The following is a 21,554-nucleotide window of genomic DNA, read 5'->3' as shown; positions in this document are numbered from 1 at the left end:
TATTTTTACTTCATAAACAGCTTTGGACATCCAAATCTCACATGATGACTTTGGCCCATATACATCTTATGTTCATTTCTGAAAGATTTCATTGTGAGAGACCTGCATATGTTTTTTGGTCGCTGAGAGAGTATATTATAGTTTCAGGAAAGTTCTCAGCATTGTTACATTCCTCAACATTAACAACCACATGCAGAGGATATTTTTGGACAGCAGTGATTTCTCCCGTCAGTTTAAATACAGGTTGCCAATGTCACGTGTGTCGTTTATTTTATCACAAGTGTAACAAACTCGTACCCGTAAAACATTTTACAGTGCTTAACCACCATGCAAAAGACAGTCCTAGTTTTCTCTGTATAACAGCCAGTTATACATCTGACAGTTTCTGCCCTGGAACATTCAGTTCACGTTTATAAACAGTCACATCCTCGATCCGGAGAGAAAGCCAGCTGTTCCAAACGCCTCAGCCGAAGAGGAAAGTTTGCGAGAGATCACAGCAAGGTCGCTTGGTTGAAACAATCTCTTTCATGTCATACGTCCATCACCAAACCGCCATGTGTTCGGCATTGACAGCTGCTGTGTTGCATTTCACCTCTTGATCTTCCCTATCTCTTCGCACAGTCTGGAGAGGTATTGCGTGAGCTTCACCATGACGATGATGAGGGCCCCTCCCATGAGCATGCAGGAGGGCCACAGCAGCGAGTGGAAGATGACGCTGTGGTCGTACAGCCGCGTCAGGAGGACGGTCTCCTGCTGCTCGCTGGGGTCGTAGAAACAGGGGACCTGCTGGTTCACCTTTAGACGCTCGGAGATGTTCATGATAATGACGTGCATGGCCAAGCTGTCCTTCTGGCACCTGGGCACGTAGAAACACTGCAATGACAGGTTGAAGGACACTGAGGTTATCTAGAGGGCAATCAGTTGGTCAAACTTTCTGTTGTGGTTGTGGCTGCTAATCCTTCATACCCCCCAAAATAACCATTTGTATATCAATTAAGGATGTCAGGTTGGGTTAATTTTGCTTTGGGCTACCATCATTCATGGGGCGCTAATTTGTAGGATATCATACAATCTATTGTATGAGGACACGTTGCAAGTTGAGAGGTTGTATCAGGTGTTATTTAGACATATGTTTTCTACAATTCTACAAATAATTTTGACACCAGTAGAGTTTTTGACAGGTTTAAAATACGATTCACGAGCACACACTAACTGATCGTCCGTTGAAAAACTCAAAATCTCAAACTTTGACACCATAAATAACTAATTTGAGACAAGAGAACTATTTGTAGCCCAGTTCACTGTAAACCATAAACCTTCTCTAGCCACTTCAGATCTAAGTGGAGTCCTACAGGAATCAACAGATGACAAGTCAGACAGCTGGTAGCTGCTTGCTTTGCTGCAGTTCATTGGCTAACAAGCGGAACTAGCTGCTAACAGCCACCTCTGCAACCTCGAACTCCACATATCCATTCAACAGCTCCACCATCTGCACACAAAATTTTGGTGGTTCACATTATTACACTTCGCTCCCGTTTACACTGATTTGAGCTGTTGACAATTGACTTGTTTTATACGCTATTTCTCTGTGCTGACAACGTTGTGTTATTTGATGTATGACTTGACATACGCACATCAGATTGACGTCCATGTTTTCCTAAGCACATGCACTGAGAGGCATTAAGATTAGAAGCTGGGAATATCAACGTAGAATTAGCTAAGCTCTGCCCCTTTGTGATGGTCCGTCAAGTTGTGGGAGCTAGCATGGAGCCCACACTGTAACTAACTGCACTCCCTGAAGAAATATTATCATATTCTTGTAAAAATGAAGCAGTGATTCCAGAGAGAAGCAGACAGAGGGGTCTACAGTCTGTGTTTGAAGGATATATCCAGGATGTCAAACTGACTCAGCAGCAACAACAGGTTAAAAAGACAAAGATAGTTAGAAGCTAAAGCCGAACTATAGGCTACAGATCACAGCGTAAAAGTGAACCACCACATCACTGCTGATCGCCACACAAGACAATGAATATAAAGGGAAACTTTGCTGATATTGAACCAGCTTTGCATCATCGCAGTGTGTGCAGATAAACAGTGTCCCCAGCCACTGGAACTTTGCCAGCGGAAGCCACACACTGCGATGACCCCCTTATACTTCATTTCATCAAGAAGTCTCCCCTTCTGATTTTTCGTTCACGGTGAAGGCATGCAAAAAAAAAAAAACCCTTAACGTTTTCTTTAAATATTCAGCGTGACATAGGGTGAGTGACTGCTATACAAATGGTCATTTGCGGGGTTAAGTAGTCCTTTCATTTTACAGTACTGGACACATCATGTATCATCTTTCAGCTTGACCAGGTAAAAATCCTATCAACTGACATTTTCTGAACTGAGAGCAGAGTAAGTCCACAACCAGGCCAACAGCAGTTGTCAACATTTGAAACGGTTCAGTAATTTTCAGTATTTTCCCTCTGGCACTGTACTCACTTCAGAGCTGGTGTCCTGGGTCTCCTCATTGTGAGATAAACGGCTGACACGGCCCGTGTTATTGACGCTCACGTAGACCTGCAGACAGGGGTATTTGGAGACTCTCCAGCAGTCTGACCCACAGTTGTAGGAACAGTTCATGTCTGCTGTGACCGTGGAGTTGAGGACAACACACACACCCTCCTCTGTCCACACACTGTGTTGACATTTAAATGAAGATCCAATTTAATGCAAAAAAAGAAGCAGAATACATTTCGGGGGATCTCATGCTATGAAAGGTATAATTTGTTCCTGAAAATCTGGTTTCATAAAGTATTCATTTTTGCAATTTTCAGGTTGAGAGAGCACTGAGAGCAGTTTGTCAACAAGTACATCTGATGAATAAAACATGCTTCTGACAGAAATATTAGCCAACTCCTTTATAGGGTGTAAAACAAAAAGACAATTCAAACAACAGGCCTGTACCTGTCTGCATAGGAGCGTAATAAAGTGATTCCCAGGACAAAGTACATCATGACTGAGGAGAGGATCATTCCCAGCCCCAGGAGAATGGCTCGATCTTCACCCGCCTTTAAAGCCGTCACTGTCCTCTTCTTCCTGTCCAATAAATCTACCTCTCGAAATTTCTGGTAGATTGACCTGACAATGAAAGAGATTATTCTGTGTATTTTTAAAAGCTACAGTGAAAATATTATGACATAAAAACCCAAGTGCATGATCGGGAAGAGTTTCTCCCTGAGCCATGGTTGCCCCCATTTCCCATTTTGCAATTTAAGTCAATTTTTAAGCCTGAATTGGTCTGAACCTGTTACCTCCTTTCATTTCCTCTGCTCGCTCCAGCTGTATTTTTGGCTCCCGCCACAAAAAACATCTTTCTTGATGATTCACGTCCTCCTTTGCTTCCTGAAGTGGAACGGAAGGATTGCTGAAAAGATCTGTGAATTACAACCAGTTTGTTGCCATGTTGAGCTGTCCGGAAACACTAACAGACACTTTCATTTGCCAGCATCATAAACACAGATTTCCGAAGTCACCAGTTACAAAGCAAATGTGCAAGATGACAAATCATACTGTACCTTTGATGCATGGCTGCTGTCAAATTCACTAATTTTACAAATATGTCCAATTTTGCACAAAATGATTATTAAGTATACGCCTCTGCTGATAGTCCTGCAAACAGCAGCTCCTGATTATGAGAGTGTTATGCAGTGTTGGGACAGGAAGCAGCCCTGATATAGTGGTCTCCACCAGGTAAACATCTCATTTTGAACACAAAGAAACGCTACAAAGGGTAAACAAGGTGACAGATAGCCACGGATGAAAGGTGTTAATGCTGATGAGGCGCTCATGAAAAACCTACCTGCTGTATCCTGCACACTTCTGCTGTCAACACAAAGTCATTGGGTGCTCTTTTGGCGCAACAACAACACTTTGCCTGTGCCTCCTCTCGCTCTCTGCCGGTTAGAAAACACAGAATTCAGTGCTACACATGCAGCTTTGGATCCATAAATAACATTAGCCTTGATTCGGGTGAAAATTAATGGGCGAGTGAGACATTATGAGTTATTTGTTGTGGGTCGCCAAAGGGTTAGTGTTGACGTGAGGGTCGATGCAAACCCACTCTTGAGATTGTCGGGCATTTCCTCCAAAACACAATTTAGAAAAATGTATTTACATGGCCACACTGTGAGTTATGTGTGGTCATCTGCTCATATATTGAAAGGAAACACCATCTGAATTAAGAATTCCAGTATATTATATCCATGGCCGAGGAAAGTTCAATCAATATTCGCTGTGCTCTCCCAAAGCCAGAAACTATCCATCCATCCATTTTCAACCACTTATCCGAAGCCGGGTCGTGGGGGCAGCAGGCTGAGCAAAGTATTCCAGATGTCCCTCTCCCCAGCAACGCTTTCCAGCTCCTCCTGGGGGACCCCAAGGCGTTCCCAGGCCAGATGAGATATGTAATCCCTCCAGCGTGTTCTGGGTCTGCCCCGGGGCCTCCTACCAGTGGAACGTGCCCAGACCACCTCTAACAGGAGGTGCCCAGGAGGCATCCTGATCAGATGCCTGAACCACCTGAAGTGACCCCTTTAGAAGTGAAGAACAGAGGCTCTAGGGTAAGGGTAAGGAGGGTTCTAGGGTAAGGAGCTCAGACATCCGGTGGGAGCTCTATTCCAAGCTCCCTCCAGATGTCCGAGCTCCTTACCCTAGAACCCTCCTTACCCTATCTCGAAAGCTGCACCCAGCCACCCCACGGAGGAATCTCATATCAGCCGCTTGTGTCCACGACCTCATTCTTTCGGTCATTTCCCTGAACTCATGACCATAGGTGAGGGTTGGGACGTAGATGGACCAGTAAATTGAGAGCTTTGCCCTCTAGCTCAGCTCCCTCTCCACCATGACAGTCCAGCACAGCGCCCACCATCACTGCATTGTCGCATGCTCCATTCTACCCTCACTCATGAACACTGTCCTCCAAGAATCCCCACCTTAACAAGGTGGAAGGGTTTGTGTGTCCCCATGATCCTGGGCTGACCTGGTAGGGTTTCCCGAGTCAAAGTGGTCCCAGGAAAGGGGCCAGACTAAGAGCAGTTCAAGAAGACCTTGATGAAAAGGCACAATCAGGAAAAGAGTATCTAGTCTGGTATGGGGACACCAGGGCCTCCCTTTGGAGCCAGACCTGGGGGTTGGAGCTCGCCAGCAAGCAGGGCCGGGCCTTCGGCCATGGGGCCTGGTCGGGCTCAGCCTGAATGAATAACATGAAGCGGCTGCCCTGTTGACCCACCACCTGCAGGGACTGGCATCAGGACCCGGTGCATTGTGTGCTGGGCAACAAAAAGGGACGGGGATCCAGACATGCTGACCCTGGTGTCGCATAAAAGCTAGAAACCTTTTTTTTAATTGACAACATGTACATGCACAAAACAGAAGGTTAATTAGCATAAAAAATTGATTTGAGAAAAGCCTTCAATTCTAGGATAAAGATAAAAGTTTAGGGATGTGATTTAGAAAAAATCTGTTCATGAATATAAAATTTGGCATTTAGAATGACAAAATCAATTAAATATTCAAGAGCAATATAAACTGGATTTTCATAATAACACATTATATCCCTGAGGTTAACGGAGCAGGCAGAATTAGAGGTTTTAAAGAATTGAGATTCCAGATGTGTTCAAAATCTTTTGGAAATTTAACAATCAAAAAAGATAGAAAAGTTTCTATATTCTGCTGGATCTGTGGCCTCCATCCAGTCATCTCACATATCAGTACAATACTGTTTTCATTTTGCGGGGGCTAACAACCTTACTGGAGTGCAAGAAGAAGAATACTTAGAAAACAAGCCAACAAGTTCCTCTTGGATGAGTAATTTCCTCATTGTACTACATTCCCAGCTGCTCGGGGGAAACGTTGCTCAGAGACAACCCCCATGTGACAAAAAGAAATCTGAAGGAAACCATAAATGTTATCTACATTTATGGTTTCCTCGAAACGCTCCACACAGTTTTGCATACATACCCACAACAAAGGGTCACACACTTGAGTTTTATGGCCTGTCTTACAACTTTCCTATTTTTCCTGCTCTGTAAAAGAACACTGAACGTTGCCACTTGAGTGCCTCAAGTTCCACACATGACTGTATTGATTTCAGCTAAATAGGGACACACACGCTTTCAGACAGGCCGCCTTAGTCCTTGGGCCAACTTGTTAAAGGGGTTTGAGAGCAGTGAGTTTGTAGATGTGTCTCACGTAGGCTGGACTTACAGTGGCAGGTGACTTCCTACCTAATAACCTATAAGGCAGTGGTTCTCAAACTTTCTGAATTGTTTCCTCTGAACAGTGCAAAACATTTTTGTTAGAATCACACAATGAAAAATGTCAACATTATTATGCTTGTTGTGGCAGTTTACTGTAGTTAATAATTGCACTGAAAACAGGAATATTGAACATAAAATGTGGTTTGCCAAACTAACATTTACATTTTTATTGAACGAACCCCCTGCAGTATTCCAAAGTACCCCTGCAAGAGCCAAATATGTCCTTTCACTCAGCACACATTAATTGTATTTACCATATGTGTACACTGGGTGGCGCTGTATTGGTATTTTTGGCATTAATGTAAAAAGGAAGGACTGACATTGTTGCCGTAAAGTGTTTCACCTTGGAAGGGCAAATGGTTTTCCACCGCTGTGGTGCAGAAGACTGCACAACGTGCGGAAAGTTGTGTGTCCAGTTTGGACGACAGATAAACAAACTGACATTTATTCAACTGTTGTTTGCTGGTGTTAACAAATACAATGATTGTTATGTAACTGGAGCCTGCAGTTCGTTTTCTGAACACAACCAAGGAAGCTGTGGCATCAACCGAGGTAGGCACGTAAGCCAGGTCAGGCCGGGTGAAACATCTCAGTAGCTGCAAGTAATAAACTTAGCTCCTACAACCCCTAGTTGTGAAACAGTGTTATAAGGGCAGGATCATAGACTGTAAAAATAATGCACGTAGCTACTGTGATGTCACTCAATAGTTTGTTGACTTCTGTTTTAAAGCCTTGGGTTTGGTATGTCAGCTGTTGCCATCTTGGAGCCAGAAATGACTATATTTGGATTAAAGTTGGATCTGACTGAGAATCCGAGGACACAAGCAGCCCGCCCTTAATTATGCGTAACTTTAAGCTTTAATAAAATCTAAACGGGTGAGTCTAATAAAAATTCACCCTCCGTACAGTTGTCATGAATCTTGAAATTAGCTAGAGACCAAAACCGTTTTTTTGCACCAGGCTGTAAACATGTTTATTTCCGCTGTAAAGTTGAGCATTGTAACATGAGGGTCTATGGGAACTGACCGGCTTCTGGAGCCAGCCCCAAGTGGCCATTCAAAGAACTGCAGTTTTTGCCACTTCTATGTTGCCGTCAATTTTCAGCCCAGAATTTTGCTGCATAGATGGGATGGACAGAGACGCCGTCCTTGCAGTCTCACAGCTTTTAGCCTGACCTCACTCGGCCTTCGGAGTTAGCTTCAGATAAAGGAAACAAATTTAAAACATTTAAACAAAATCTTCAGAATGTTAAATTTGTATTTTCCCACATCCAACATTGTTCTTTTCATAAAGAGGTCTTATTCTCTGCAGTTTTGTCATTCAATCATTTTTTTCCTCAATTATCTAAACTGACAGAGGTGGAGATTTTATCCATTTGAGGCAATAAAAAAAGTTAATTCCATCTAAGTTCTTGAGACCCCTGGACATCTGAAATTGTTAAATTAAAATGGCTAAAACTTAACTGAATCAGAAATAGTATAATAGTCATAGGGTGAGTGGTGGTTCTGAATGACAGTCACCAACTGATTTTGCATAAATTTGCGTCCCTCCTCATATCACGGCTTATTTAAAAAGCTACTGAGTCTGCAGTGTCAGTGCCACATGAAGCACTGGAGGGAGACAGTCTTTGTGTGTCTGAGGAGGTGCACTAGTGTGAAACTGCTTACTCCAGCAGGAACCTATTGTTCACATTTTCCTATTATCAGTTTAATGAACTAAGTATCCTGAGCCAGAGGCAGATAGGATCAGCCGACCTCACTGTATATTCTGTATGGCTGCGTCCTTGGTTCATATTTCTTCCAGCTGCCTCTCTCCTATATCATGAGACTGAAAACGTGACTCAATGAGTGATAAACCAAAATGGCATGCGGCAGACGATATAACTACAGAGCAGGTGTTATCTCATACATTCAGTGGATGGATCACTGAGTGGGCCCTCCAGGGTCAGAGGGCCTTTAGAAAGTCTCTTCATCTCCAGTGTGAACTAATCACTATAGTTCAGCTGTAGTTTTTCAACCAGCAGCAGCATCTGAAAATTCGGTGTCACCTGCAGAGTGTCCCCTAGAGACTCAAAACAACTACAAAGAGACACAAAACAACCACAAAGAGACACAAACTGACTACAAAGAGACACAAAAGACACAAAATAACTACAATTAAATGTGAAACGACACAAAAATGACTACTGAAAGATGCAAAATGATCACAAAGTGACGCAAAACAACAACAAAGAGACATATACTGACTACAAAGAGACACAAATAACTACAAAAGACAGAAAATAGCAAGAAAGAAATGTGAAACGACACAAAAATGACTACTAAGAGGCAAAACGATCACAAAGTGACGCAGAACAATAACAAAGAGACTCAAACATACTACAGAGAGATGCAAAATGACTACTGAGAGATGCGAAATAGCCACAAAGAGACAAAACTGACTAGAACGAGACACAAAATGACCACAAAGAGATACAAACATCAGCAAAGGCGCAAAATAACTACAAACAAAATGGCAAATGACAAAAACATTACTACAAAGAGATGGAAAACTATCACAAAGTGATGCAAAATTGCCACAAAGAAACAAAGAGACACTAAATGACCAAAAAGAAATACAAACATCCACAAAGACACAAATTAAGATATGAAAAATGACACAAAAACAACTACTAGGAGATGCAAAGCGATCCCAAATTGACACAAAACTACCACGAAGAGACAAAAACTGACAACAAAGAGATGCAAATCAACCACAAAGAGATGCAAATTGATCAGGAAGTGACTAAAAACAGCACAAAACAACCACAGAACAACCACAAAGAGACAAAAACTGACTACAAAGACTACTACTACTACTACTATACCTACAAAGAAATGTGAAACACCACAAAAACGACTACAAAGTGATGCAAAACCCCAAAGAGACAAAAACTGACCACAGAGATACAAACATCCACACAGACACAAGAAAAACCACATAGATATGTGAATTGACACAAAAACTACTAACAAGGGATGCAAAATAATCACAAAGTGACAATAACCAACCACAAAGAGACACAAACTGACCACAAAAAGATGCAAAATAACTACAGAGACACAAACTGACTACAAAAAGATGCAAATTGGTGAGGAAGTGACACAAAACTACACAAAATAACCACAGAACAACCACAAAGAGATAAAAACTGACTACAAAGACAGTTATTACGACTACTATAACTACAAAGAAATGTGAAACACCACAAAAACGACTACTAAAAGATGTAAAACAATCACAAAGTGACTCAAACCGACCACTAAGGGAGGCAAATTGAACACAAAGAGACTCATACTGACTACAAAAACACAAAATACCAACAAAGAAATGTGAAACGACACAAAAACGACTATAAAGAGATGCAAAACAATCACAAAATGATGTGAAACAGCTAAACAGAGACCCAAACTGACAACAGAGAGACACAAAATGACCATAATGTGATGCAAACAAGCCACAAAGATCCTTCCATTGGATTTAATTGAGCTCATATTGCCTGAACATCATTAAAATAAACTAAAAGTGTGTGACATATAGAGACTAAGTCCAACAGCTCAGATCTCCTCCTGCAAATTTCTCTTTAGCACAGAGTGTGTTTGCTCTCACATTAACAGCGCTGTGGAATTCAAAGCCCGGCCTGCTATCAACACGCTCTTTGATGGAGAATGTCTCAGGATGTATTTTCTGCCTCGTCCTTTAAGTGATTACTGCCTCCTTGTCAGTTGTCCTGTAGTGTTTGGTGCCTTTAAAACAGTCAAATGCTTCGCTGCACAGGACCAACAGGTGTAGCAGAACAGTAAACACTTACCTGAGGTGCACACATGGTGCAGATTTGGAGCGGGGGTGGGGGGGCTTATTTAGAGCATGTGTGTTTGTCTCCCCCCGTGATAACATGAAAGTAGCAGAGGACTTTTATTTTGAAAGAAATAAAGATATTTATACCATTAACTGCATATCTCAAACATATTTACATGCAGTTTCTATTATTCTACACAATGTCAAAACTCAGTCATTCATTTACAATCTAATTTTGAGTATTTTGCAGTTGTTTACTGTTGTGTTGTTCCGTAAAAAACAGCCTGTCATTATCATCCAGTTGAGATTTATCAATGCACTTGATAAAAACAGATCTTCCACTGCAGATCAATCTAAAAAGCCCACATTGCAGCCCAGTCTGAGCCCTCATGAATCCATTTCTCATGTATGAGACTCAAACTCTTTTGTATTCTCAGCTCCATGCTGTGTGTTGACCTTCTGTTGTGGGCTGGATCTTTTTTGAGCACATACAATCTCAGTGTTTGTCTGTGGTGCCTGTAATAATCTCTTGTCTTTGCACATCCAAATTACAGTAAGCCCCAGCTTTTATGTGTGCGCCGAGCTGAAACAGCAGTGGTAATTATGTGCAATCTGTGAGATCCTACCTCTTGTTGCGACGTTGTTATGATAATCCAGACTTTGGGCTACAACTGTCAGCAGTGGCTCTCCAATGTGGTCTCTCCCAGGGACGGCAGCTGGCTACCTCTTATTTAAACTCTTTCCCCAAGTGAACAGAATGCCTGCCATACCTGTGTGGGTAATATGAGTTCTCCATACAATGTCGTCATGCTTAAAATGAGTACGGGTCCAGCACAATGACTCTCCACTGTACCTCCAAATAACTGGCCCTGACTGGCTGGACTGTGGGCCTGGCGCTATGTTTGTTGCAGGCACTGCTGCACATCCGCAGAGGAATTCAGGAGCAGTTATTTCAAACACCTCTGTCTGTCCATGTCACAAATGTACTGTATGTATAGGCAGCTCTGAGGCCACTGGCTCAAGCGCTGACAGGAAAACATGGTCGTGTCTCGCCACAAGGTGTCTCTGCAGCCTCAGAAACTGGAGGAAGATGAATTAGGGGGTGGTGTTCTTTGATTCATCACCAGCAACAGATCACATGGAAAGAAGTGATGCTTTTATTTTGGCAAAATGACAAGTGCAAATGTGTGAAATTTGATTTGATGATATATAAATCTGCACAAATACAGTAATCAAGGCCAGTTTAGTCAGTGTGTTGGTAATAGATGTTTAAAGTTCTATCTTTGCCTTTCTTTCTTTCTTAGTAGACTTTTTTATTTGATTTGATTTTTCATTTGTGTCATGCACACTTACATGTGCCCAGTAACAATCCAAAGTACATGTTCTTTAACTCTGCCTTCTATGCCAGGGTTGGTAAAGAAATTCAGCCACAGAAAAGCTTCCCTTTCTGAAGCAAAACTCAAAGAAATCAACATATATTGGGGTCATCTTACCGAAAAGTGCATTCCTTATGACTTCATATACAGGACAGTAAAACAAGAAGTGAACCTCATTCTCAACTTCACCTGAATTACACAACAAACAAACTCTGTGCACTCAGGGGTCTTCCCATAAGGCACCACACTAAGACAATAAGTTCGTAGTTTTGGTTTGTACCACATGTCATCAGACCATTTTTCTCTAAACATGCGAAACATTTCACGCCTAATCTGAATATCACAGGTTAACCTGTTCTGGAAAATAAATGACAAAATGTTCAAATAAAATAATGATTTCAGCTCATTAGCCCAGGGATGACAGTGGGAGGTGTCCCAATTGTGAATCTCTGATCCGACATCTTCACAAGTCTATGCCAAAGCCCAAGCATTTGACATTTATGCCTGATGTATGGAGGTTCCCATCCCATGTCTCCACTAATGGGAAGAACTGAGGTAAATTTATGGATACCCAGGAAAGATTGAATCACACTATACTGTACTGTGTTATGTTCTTGGAAACCCCAAGCACCAGAGGCAGAGTCAGATACAGGACACACACGTGAATTACAGAGTTGTGCATTACCTCCTTTACATTGGCTTCCCTTTGCATAGGATTCATTTTAGGATACTTTTCCTCACATATAGAGCCCTTTGTGTTCAAGTACATCTGTGACCTTCTCTGTCCCTTCATCACCAGGAGGTCTCTTAGATCATCAACCAAGGCCTCCTTCAACAATACTCAACTTTCTTTGCCCAAGAGTTAGTTTTCTGAAACAACAGGAGGCCAGGAGCCAGTTAATATTGAACACTGATTATATTTTGCTGTCCTCACTCATCTTTGACAAGAGGCAAGTACAGTCGCAGCAGCCCTGCACAGACAACCCACAGAGGTCAGGTGTACGCAGGGCATTTCTAGGATTTAAGGCTTACCCTGGACCTCTGTCATGTAAAGCAGTATTTGTAATATATATCTGGAGAGGGCCAACCCTCCCCCATTTAATTATGCTTAATCAGAATCATAAATAAATGTAACAAATTGCCATTACTATTACCACTGGCTCTAGTATTACAGTGTACTGCAGTTTTGCGTGTCCATTTATTGAAAATCTGTTTAGTATACTACACAGCTGTACCTGCTTATAATAAATCATATAATATAACAGAAAATTAGTTTTCAAATTCTGATATGTTTTGACCCACAGCCCTACCACTCCCCCAGCAGATGTGGTCCCCCCATTGTTGACTCCAATTGTTATGGCCTTGCTGTCAGGGGGGTCTTGGGATCCCCCCCTGTCACTTTTTTTTAATCTATTGTGGTGCTATTTTAAGCACTCTTGCACATTATTTAGATTCAAAGTACAAAAAGAATCCCAGTGTAAATCAATTTTCTTTCACTGTGAATTAGAAAATGGTTGGCAGGCCACCAAGGCACCCCATCATGGGCCAGATTTGTGAATTGAGTATCTCTGGCTGACTGGATTTCCATTTCTCTACACTGAAAACAAAAACTGTTCGTGCCTTTGCAGCAGTGGTTCCAACACTATGGTCTGCAGTCTCCGCAGAAGCCTGCAAAAAGCACCCTTCTTTTCAAAATGGCCTTTGTTCCTAAGTTGTCCTTGGTTTTCAGTCGCCTGTGTTTTTGTTTCTGTTTTTTATGGTCGTCTTTTTAGAAGAACCTTGTGAATTTTGTTTCTGTGAAAGGTGCTGTACCAAATAAACTTATTATTATTATTACTATTATTACAAATGACTACTTCCATTGTTTTTTTGTTGTTTTTTTGAAAGATGCACATTAGAATCAGCCCCATGTACAAAGGCTTTGTTCTTGCCGTAGCAGCCGTAGATTCGAGTCCAATCTGTGGTCATCCTCCCTCTCTTTCCTCCTTCCATGCTAACAACTGTCTTATTGATTAAAGGCCAAAAAGCAAGCCCTAGAAAAAACTAATCAGACCCATTTTCATATGATCCAGAAAAAAATTAACACTGTCACTATTATTATTGTGGGGATAGTAACAGTCTGTTGAGTTATTTTAAGACACTTGAGGGGAAAAAGGCCCCAGAACTGAAAGAATGGGTTTGTGCAACAGTGGAAACAGAATCTTATGAATGAGTGTTTAGTAGAATAAGTGGAGATCAGGAGGATGAGGCGTCTCCCTGGGACCGGTGTCTGAGGTTATGTTAAAATGGAAGATAGGTCTAAATAAGTGTCAGGCTCCTCTGTGACTATGTGATCCTGTAGTAGGACTGAATATATATGTTAGGGGTGTTGCAATAGACCAGTATTGAAGTTAACCTCTTAAATAATTTCCATTTCTTTCAGCTCTCACTTTGTCTCCCTTTCCAGCAACTCACACCTTTATTTAAAGTGTAATTTATTTACCAAGAATAGAGATAAAATGTACAATAAACAAAGTTGAGATGACTTTCACTGACAGTATTTCTTTTTTCTTTTTTTTTTTACAGATACTGTGATAATATTGTCACTGTGAACTCCTTGGCTACTAACTAATCATGTTAAAAAATCTGATATTGTGCCAGCTCTAATATATGTATGACACGTTTTTACTGTTGTTTTGTTTTTTTCTTTTATTAATTTGTGTATTTTTTTATTGGATTTATGTACCGGAGTCTGTCTAATATAAAAAAAATTTACCCTGGGAAGAATAATATATGACAGAATAATATAAAATAACACATGTATGGCAAAAAAATCCAAATCAAAAAATATTTCAGATTTTTCTTACAGTATAGATTCTACTTAAATGCCTGATTATTATTTTTATTATTATTATTATTACATTTTTTGTGTAACATATTTTCCTTTATAGGTAATCTGTAGTGACTGTTTAGTGCTGTGACTTCTCTGTACGCAGTGATTTCCATGACAGTATTGGTCTGACCAGCTAGGGGATTTTCCCTCGCAGACCCCAGTGGATGAGCCATCTTGGCTGCAGTCTCTACTCACCCCCCTTGGTGCGTGTGATTATGACAGTCTGTCCCTTATAGCAGCGGCATCAGATCCTGCTTGACCTGTGCACTGTTTAACTCCTCACATTCTCTGCCTCCTCCAGGCCCCATCCAGTGCTGGCCAGAGAGGACCGTACAGTACAAGACAATCTCCCTGAAGAACTCCAGAGCTCTCTCCTGCTTCTTAGCTCAGATGCTTCCCCCTCTAATTATACCCCGGCCTTAGATTCAGCCTTGAAAAGAATAACAGCCCCTTTCTAACATACAGTGAGACAGCAGGAAAACACGAGCACAAATATAGCAGGATGAGGAGAGAAAAAGATTCAAGGGCAGATGGAGAGGCATTTATTTGAGGTTGGGCCTAAACATAGCAACAAAGAGGTGCAGACTGTCTTCGAGTGCCACATTTGGAGGTGAAACAACAGAGTTACGGGGGGGATGAAAGGCGATTCTGCTTCTTTGTTTCTCGGGATCTAAAAATAGCTCTTGCTGAGCAGGCAGTGGAGCTGAGCTGCAGTCCCTTCTCCTGCTCCCTTTTCCTCTTTTTCTGTCCCTCACTCCCTCGCAGACATGATACATCATGTTAATGATGCATGTGCGGTGGGCTCGAGTGTGTAACAGCTTTTAGGTCAAGTTGGTCTGGCCCTATATTTGCATTGCTGTTATTTAACACATACTGTAGCATGTAGCTCAGACACAAGGAGTGTTATTTATATTTGTGTGGTGATGGAGTGAAGTGTCACCTGTGCTGCTGTGCATCCCTCTGCTGAAGGAAGTAACACAGTGGCTCCCAGTCTGAAGGTTGGGACTCTCCAATGTACATATGTTTCATTATACTTTAGATCTTTGTGATAGATGCTTTTATTTTAAGAAATTACCGACATCTGTAATGACAAATAAAATGAATGCAAATCATGAGCATGTCAGATCTCCTATTCTGTGCATGTTCACTTATCCAGCATGTCAAATGTAGGGCAGATTGGATGATGTAAGGTTAAGTTACAACAGCGTCTTCCCAGCTGGCACTGGATGTCATTATGACATCAGAAAGACGCGGGACTCATACGTCAGAGATGCTAAATTTTGGTTGGAATGAAAATCAGGTTGAAGATATTTTAAATGTCTAACGTTAGAATTTCATGCTGTGTTGAAGTAACATTATGATGTTTTATAGATGTTGGGTTTTGTCCTCCATAGCTTACAGCTAAATGTTGTTATTCTGCATCAAGGTGACATTGGCATGAGATGTTTGGAAGATTTTGGATTTCGGTTACTGAACAACACAACTTAAAACCAACAAAATATAAACACCATCTGTCATCAGTATTCTACTCCAAACTGATGTTGGCTTTAGATGTTGTCCTGACCAACACATTCTCACTCCGACCTCCTTACATTTTGACATTTGGTCATGGACCTTCCACGTGCAGACGTGCAAGGTACCTGGGTGTGTTGGGTGTTGACGTTCTGGGACACCATGTCCAAGTTCTGCCCCTTACATGCATTGTCTTACATCAGCACAACGACACAAATTAATTTTTTTTCCTCCAACAACTAACGCACGTGGTTGGGTTTAGGCAACAAAAGCACGTAGTTAGGGTTAGGAAGAAAGAACAGGGCTTTAGAATCTTACGGGATGCGAACACCACTCTCTCGGATGAAACTCGAGTTTGTTGGACACATCCACCACCCCTTCCACTCACCCAACTCGGACTTTCGCCAACTTAACTGTCGTTCTTGTCCCGCCGCATTTCCCCTTGATGCCATTGAGCGCTGTCAAACTATACCGGCGACCAGCCACACATCATGCCGACGTTAAAGGACAACTTTTTTTTTAAAGGACACAAGTCACTGCTCAAGCATCGGATTTCGGCGACTTCAGAGTGAGACCGCGGTGTCCTGACATTGAATCTTGGTCACCAGACATCACAGCCTAAATTCAACCAAATATCAACGCCTTAACGTGTTCGTGGCGGGCTGAGCTGTGTCATTTCGAAACATCAAAATATGCTGCGTCACCACAGCAACGCCATCTCATGAAACCTCACCATCTTCACAATAAAGCATCATAAAGGTCTTAAGGCTTTTCTGGAAAAAAAACATTTGAGGTGAAACAGGTCAACTTGCCAGAATCTCAAAAAGTAAAACCTGTCATATCCTGTTGCCAGTAGGTGGCACTGTGGTTAACTAAAAATTGGCATGTAGATGTCATCAGGCTGGGACTCTTATCAAAGGTGAGCTATGGGGCTGATTGGACCATGTTCAGTCGAGTTACAAACCACTTCCTGTTGGGTGGCAAAACATGGAAATTCGATGCCTTGCCACAGCCACGGCATTCCACGAAAACTCAAATGCTTTGCATCTTGAAAACGCCAAGGTCTTAAGATTGTACTTCCTGAATTTAAAGTCAATCTGGAAAAAATTCTCGGAGGAGTTTGTTAAAGTACAACGCTTGGAAATGGTTGAAATTTCCAAGCGGCTAAAATTTACATAACTTCAAAATGGCTGACTTCCTGTTGGGTTTAGAGTACATGAATTTGTGTTTCCTAGGATAGCACAGGCACTCTGTCTCTGACTGGCTCACCCTGACATTCTTACCATAACCTTAGTCAATTGCACTCCTCTTTCCTAAACCTAACCAATCCAACCAACAAAGACAACGAGTACTAGCCAATCAGATGGCAGGAAGGGTGGGTCATGCCTTTGCCATCCTAGGAAATGAAAATTTGCTGAGAGTATGGCTCCAAGAGTCCTATCTTATCTTATCCTATCTTGTCTTGTCTTGTCTTGTCTTGTCTAATTTACCTGACGAATGTTACGACGAATTTTAACGGCTTTGCAAGTTTAAAAGAAAATATGGAGCCACTGATGTCCTATCATTATTTATAGCTTGATATCTTTTCTGTCTTCTCTTAAAAGAAGATGAACATGCCCTGTTTTTCCTTATCCTAGATGTAGCCACTAATCTCCTGCTCATTTTCTTTCTCCTTTACACAAAAATGAAAAGGCAACACTGCTGTTGCTAAGGCAGCTGATAAAGCTTTCTGCTACTTGTGTGGCAGTATCCAAGCAATTACACAATGCCAACAGGTCCAGCACATATTTATCAGTGTTGCCGCTGTGCTCACATCCCTAGCAACCTCGTGTTATTGTCCTGCAGATTAGCTCCCCGCCCCCACACAGATACCGTACTGCTGTATTCCTTCCAGTCTCACATTTATGAAGGGAAACAGTGCCCACCTCACTGTATGGACAGCTACTATACTGTGTGGACACAAGTGGAACGTACAATGTACAGATCCTTACAACTGCATGTTGTACTGTTTTTACATCAGTATACAGTTTGTGCATGTACTGTATGTAAAAAAAGGATGAGTAGGATTTACAGTCACAGAGAAGAGGTCAGTCAATTCACAATATTCGTCCGTAGAGTGAATCATATATTGCGTAAAGCTTGGCATCGGGGAGGAGGAATTTGCTTCACTGGCAGCCAAAACACCCTCGCACAGTGGGAGTGATGGAGCACATATTTCTGTTTCTCCTGGCCTGAGGAGAAAGAAGCCATAGGCAGAATGTGGGAAATCACCCGTAAATGAACTAATAGAGGCAAACAGCGCTGAAACTGAAACCTGTTTGGCAGGATTTTGCGCACAGTTTTGAGTAAGTATCAAAGTTCACCTCTATCACTGGGTTTTTGACACTGAGACGGCAGATTCCTCCCAGTGTTCCTCTATGTGAAGAAATGACAATGCATTGTAATATCCTATCACCCCAGCACAAGGGCGTAGGTTTTGTTTCAACATTGGGGAGAACTCATGAAATGGGGGATTTGGGGGTCCTCCGCCAAAAAAGTTGAGCGTCAAACACTTAAAGGAGCAGCGCATAGGATTTAGTGCCATCTAGAGGTGAGGACTGCAAAATGCAACATGCTGTTGGGCTTGCAGAGGGGCTGCTTACTACTGTGGCCGACTCGAAAACAAAAAAATTAGTGCCAGTGTTCAGATTGTTCGTTCCCGGCTGTCGTGGAAACATGTTTGCGCAACATTGTGGACTCCGTAGACGAGAACCTGCTCCCTATGTAAACATGAATGGCTTGGTTTAAGGTAACAAAAACACAATAATTCTTATTTTTTGGTGATTATACACCAAAGAAAACATAATTATTATATGATTTTCCATTTCTGACAATATATCCTCCTAAGTCCAACAAACTGGAGCTTTCAGTTTATGTATTCTGGTGATTTTTTTCATGCACCAAGTGTCTTGAATTTTGTAAAAAATACAAATCCTCATTCATGCTATTCTTAGGTGGGGACAAACGCACATGCTTGTAAAATTGAGGGGAACGTGTCCCCTGCTTCCCCCCTGAAATCTACGCCTGTGCCCGACCATATTGGTGAATGTGTGGCACAAGATATTAGACAGGGAGGTCTCTGATGGACGAGTTACAAGGATGTTGTAACTCGAAAGGGCCAGATGAGCACTGATATAATTGAGTGGGAGGATCAAGCAGCTCAGAGGCTGAGAGGTAGCAGAGGCAAAACAAAATCAGTGGACTGCAGCAGCCGACAAAGCTACAGCCAAATCCGTCACTCAACAACACAGTTAGTCAGATCGAGTACCCATCTGATTGCATGCAAATGCAATGCAAACTTGACTAATGCCGGGCCATTATTGCAATGATACATCATTTGCCTCACAAAGTTGTGGTTGTTCTTTGTTCGTGAGGGTGCGCAGTGTGTGATGAATAAAGAAGGAACGTTGTAAGGGCAGCTACAATTCCCCACAGAGATTATTACATTTGTGGCAACAAGAAACAAACACTGTAACAAAGGATGTACTGAATATGCTGCACACTCGCCCGCTGCTGTTATGTTATGCAACTAATTTAATGGTCCCTTATTCAACATTTCATGCTATGTCATCATCTTATGCAGGAGAGGGCTGAGGCAGTGCAGCCACTTAAATGGGGACAGCCACTAATCACAGCCAAATAAGGTGCACTGTGATACAAGATAAACTCAACAATGAAGGTCAGCGCACATTTTCTGAAGCGAATCCTTCACATTTCATAATCAGAACCAGAATAAGGTTTATTGTCAAGTATGTTTTTACTAACAAGGAATTTGCTTTGGTGTTTTTTTGCACAACCATGGGTAGATTATGAAGGAACAGGCCCCTGGGCACAAATATGTAAAAAGCCCCACCACCTCTCATAAATAGGATCAAGATTCAGAGGCTCTGTGGTGGTTTGGCCTCTTTTTTGCAGTTGTTATGTATCTTTCTGTGCTTTTGTGTCTCCTTGTAGTAGTTTTGCATCTCTTTCCAGTCATTTTGGAGATCATTTTTTGGCCATTCAGTGTCTCTTTGAGGTTGTTTTGCCCCTTGTGGTAGTTACTGTGTGTCTCTTTGCAGTTCCTTTGCATCTTTCTGTGGTGTTTTTGCATCTCTTGGCCGTTTTGAGTCTCCCCCTGGCTGGTAACTGTTCATTTTAAGCCCCTTTCCCACTGCACAAAAACCCACTAAAATGGTAATGGGAAAGGCTACAATCGGCATTCACACCGGGGTCAATTGACTCTGCAGTAGTCACAGGTATTTATCGGCCCTGGCCCCAATTGGCAGTAATAGAAATATGACAGCTGGATGAATGTGCTAATTTTAGCTCCTCTACCAGAGATGCAATAACGTGCTACCACAAAATGCCATCTATTAACTGAACAGCTGTCGTCGTCCCATGCACTATACAAGCACGGAAGAGGAATTGATTTATTGACAGAAGTATGTCCAACTCCACTAGGTGGCAATATGCCCCATTGTAGCTCGTTAGTATTGGTTGACCTATTACATCATAGTGTGAACAATCAACAAGTCAGCTACAGTTAGTTAACTAGTGGCAAACTGGTTCAATGGTGGACATCTTTACAGCTCTGTACATTTCATCTGTCCAAAAATATCCAGCTCTGGATGTAGATTTCATCACGTTGTTACCAACTTCTTCTGCTATGCATTTAATGCTTTCAACTTCTGGGTCAAAGCCCGGGGCGGAAACTGTGGAGCATGTGCAGAGTGCCTTGGCCAGTTTGCATCCAACTGACTGTAAACATGCAGGAATGATTTGACTCCCAGTCGTGTTATCTGGGTGTTAGTCAGACTCTGAGAAATTCTGTTTAGTACGATTTCAGTTTCAGTTGTTCACATGGATTTTAAAAGTCCAGTTTTAGTTGGATTAACACAATGAATCGATTTTCTCTAATGTCATGTAAACGCACTGACTGACATTTTGCAGGTGAAGGCCAGGGGGCCCCAACACCAGTGGCGTAAGGTAGCTACGATGGGCCCCAATGCTATTCTGAACCTATTCCTAGTGCGTCCTAGTTACTACTTATGAAGCGTGCACACAGTTTTAGGCATATGTATTTTCACCAACAGTGTGTCTTACTGCCACTTTTATGTTTGCAGATGTGCCCAGCTTTTAGATTTTGCACCTAAACTAGCTGCTGTAAATCGTATGGTCTCATTACATGATTAAACAGAGACTTGACAGTGGACAACATCAACATACATGTTACCCAGCAATCATCATTATGTATCTGTATATGACAAAAAAAACAAAAGAAAATAGGAACTTATTAGTTTAACTAATTAGGGTTTTTTTAGAGTTAAGGCCTTTGCACACTGAGTCCGTTTTTTTTCATCCAAAACTATCACACGTCTAAAATAAAAACAATCTCACACTGTGTCAATCACATTTGCACAGTGTTCAAAACTTTCGTCCATCATGAAATTTTTCGGAACAGGTTTGATTTTCTATTTTTCCACATCCGTTGGCAGCCTTTAGAGTGATTTGACCAGGGAGGCAGTGGGACTCAGCTGCGATAAGACAGAGGAACGGGGCCCACAGAATCATTTTATAACTCAGATAGCTCTCGTTCAACAGGTCAGATAGTAATATCTAGGTGACTGATGA

At 41.9% G+C, this 21,554-nt stretch overlaps 1 protein-coding gene across 1 annotated transcript; it reads right to left on the bottom strand.

The window, feature by feature from the left end:
• On the bottom strand, positions 1-11,108 carry kcnmb2 (potassium large conductance calcium-activated channel, subfamily M, beta member 2). The gene is made up of 6 exons (XM_050032897.1): positions 10,769-11,108; positions 3,848-3,941; positions 3,300-3,422; positions 2,953-3,126; positions 2,488-2,683; positions 1-873 (listed from the first exon to the last, which is right to left on the bottom strand). Exons 3-6 carry the CDS (start codon positions 3,356-3,358, stop codon positions 589-591), a joined length of 714 nt encoding a protein of 237 aa, XP_049888854.1. The 5' UTR covers positions 3,359-3,422; positions 3,848-3,941; positions 10,769-11,108; the 3' UTR covers positions 1-588.
• Between the last annotated feature and the right edge of the window lie 10,446 nt (positions 11,109-21,554).

The sequence above is a fragment of the Epinephelus moara genome, chromosome 21, assembly GCF_006386435.1.
Source record: "Epinephelus moara isolate mb chromosome 21, YSFRI_EMoa_1.0, whole genome shotgun sequence".
Lineage (NCBI taxonomy): Eukaryota > Metazoa > Chordata > Actinopteri > Perciformes > Serranidae > Epinephelus > Epinephelus moara.
This window is presented reverse-complemented; position numbering and strand designations above follow the sequence as displayed.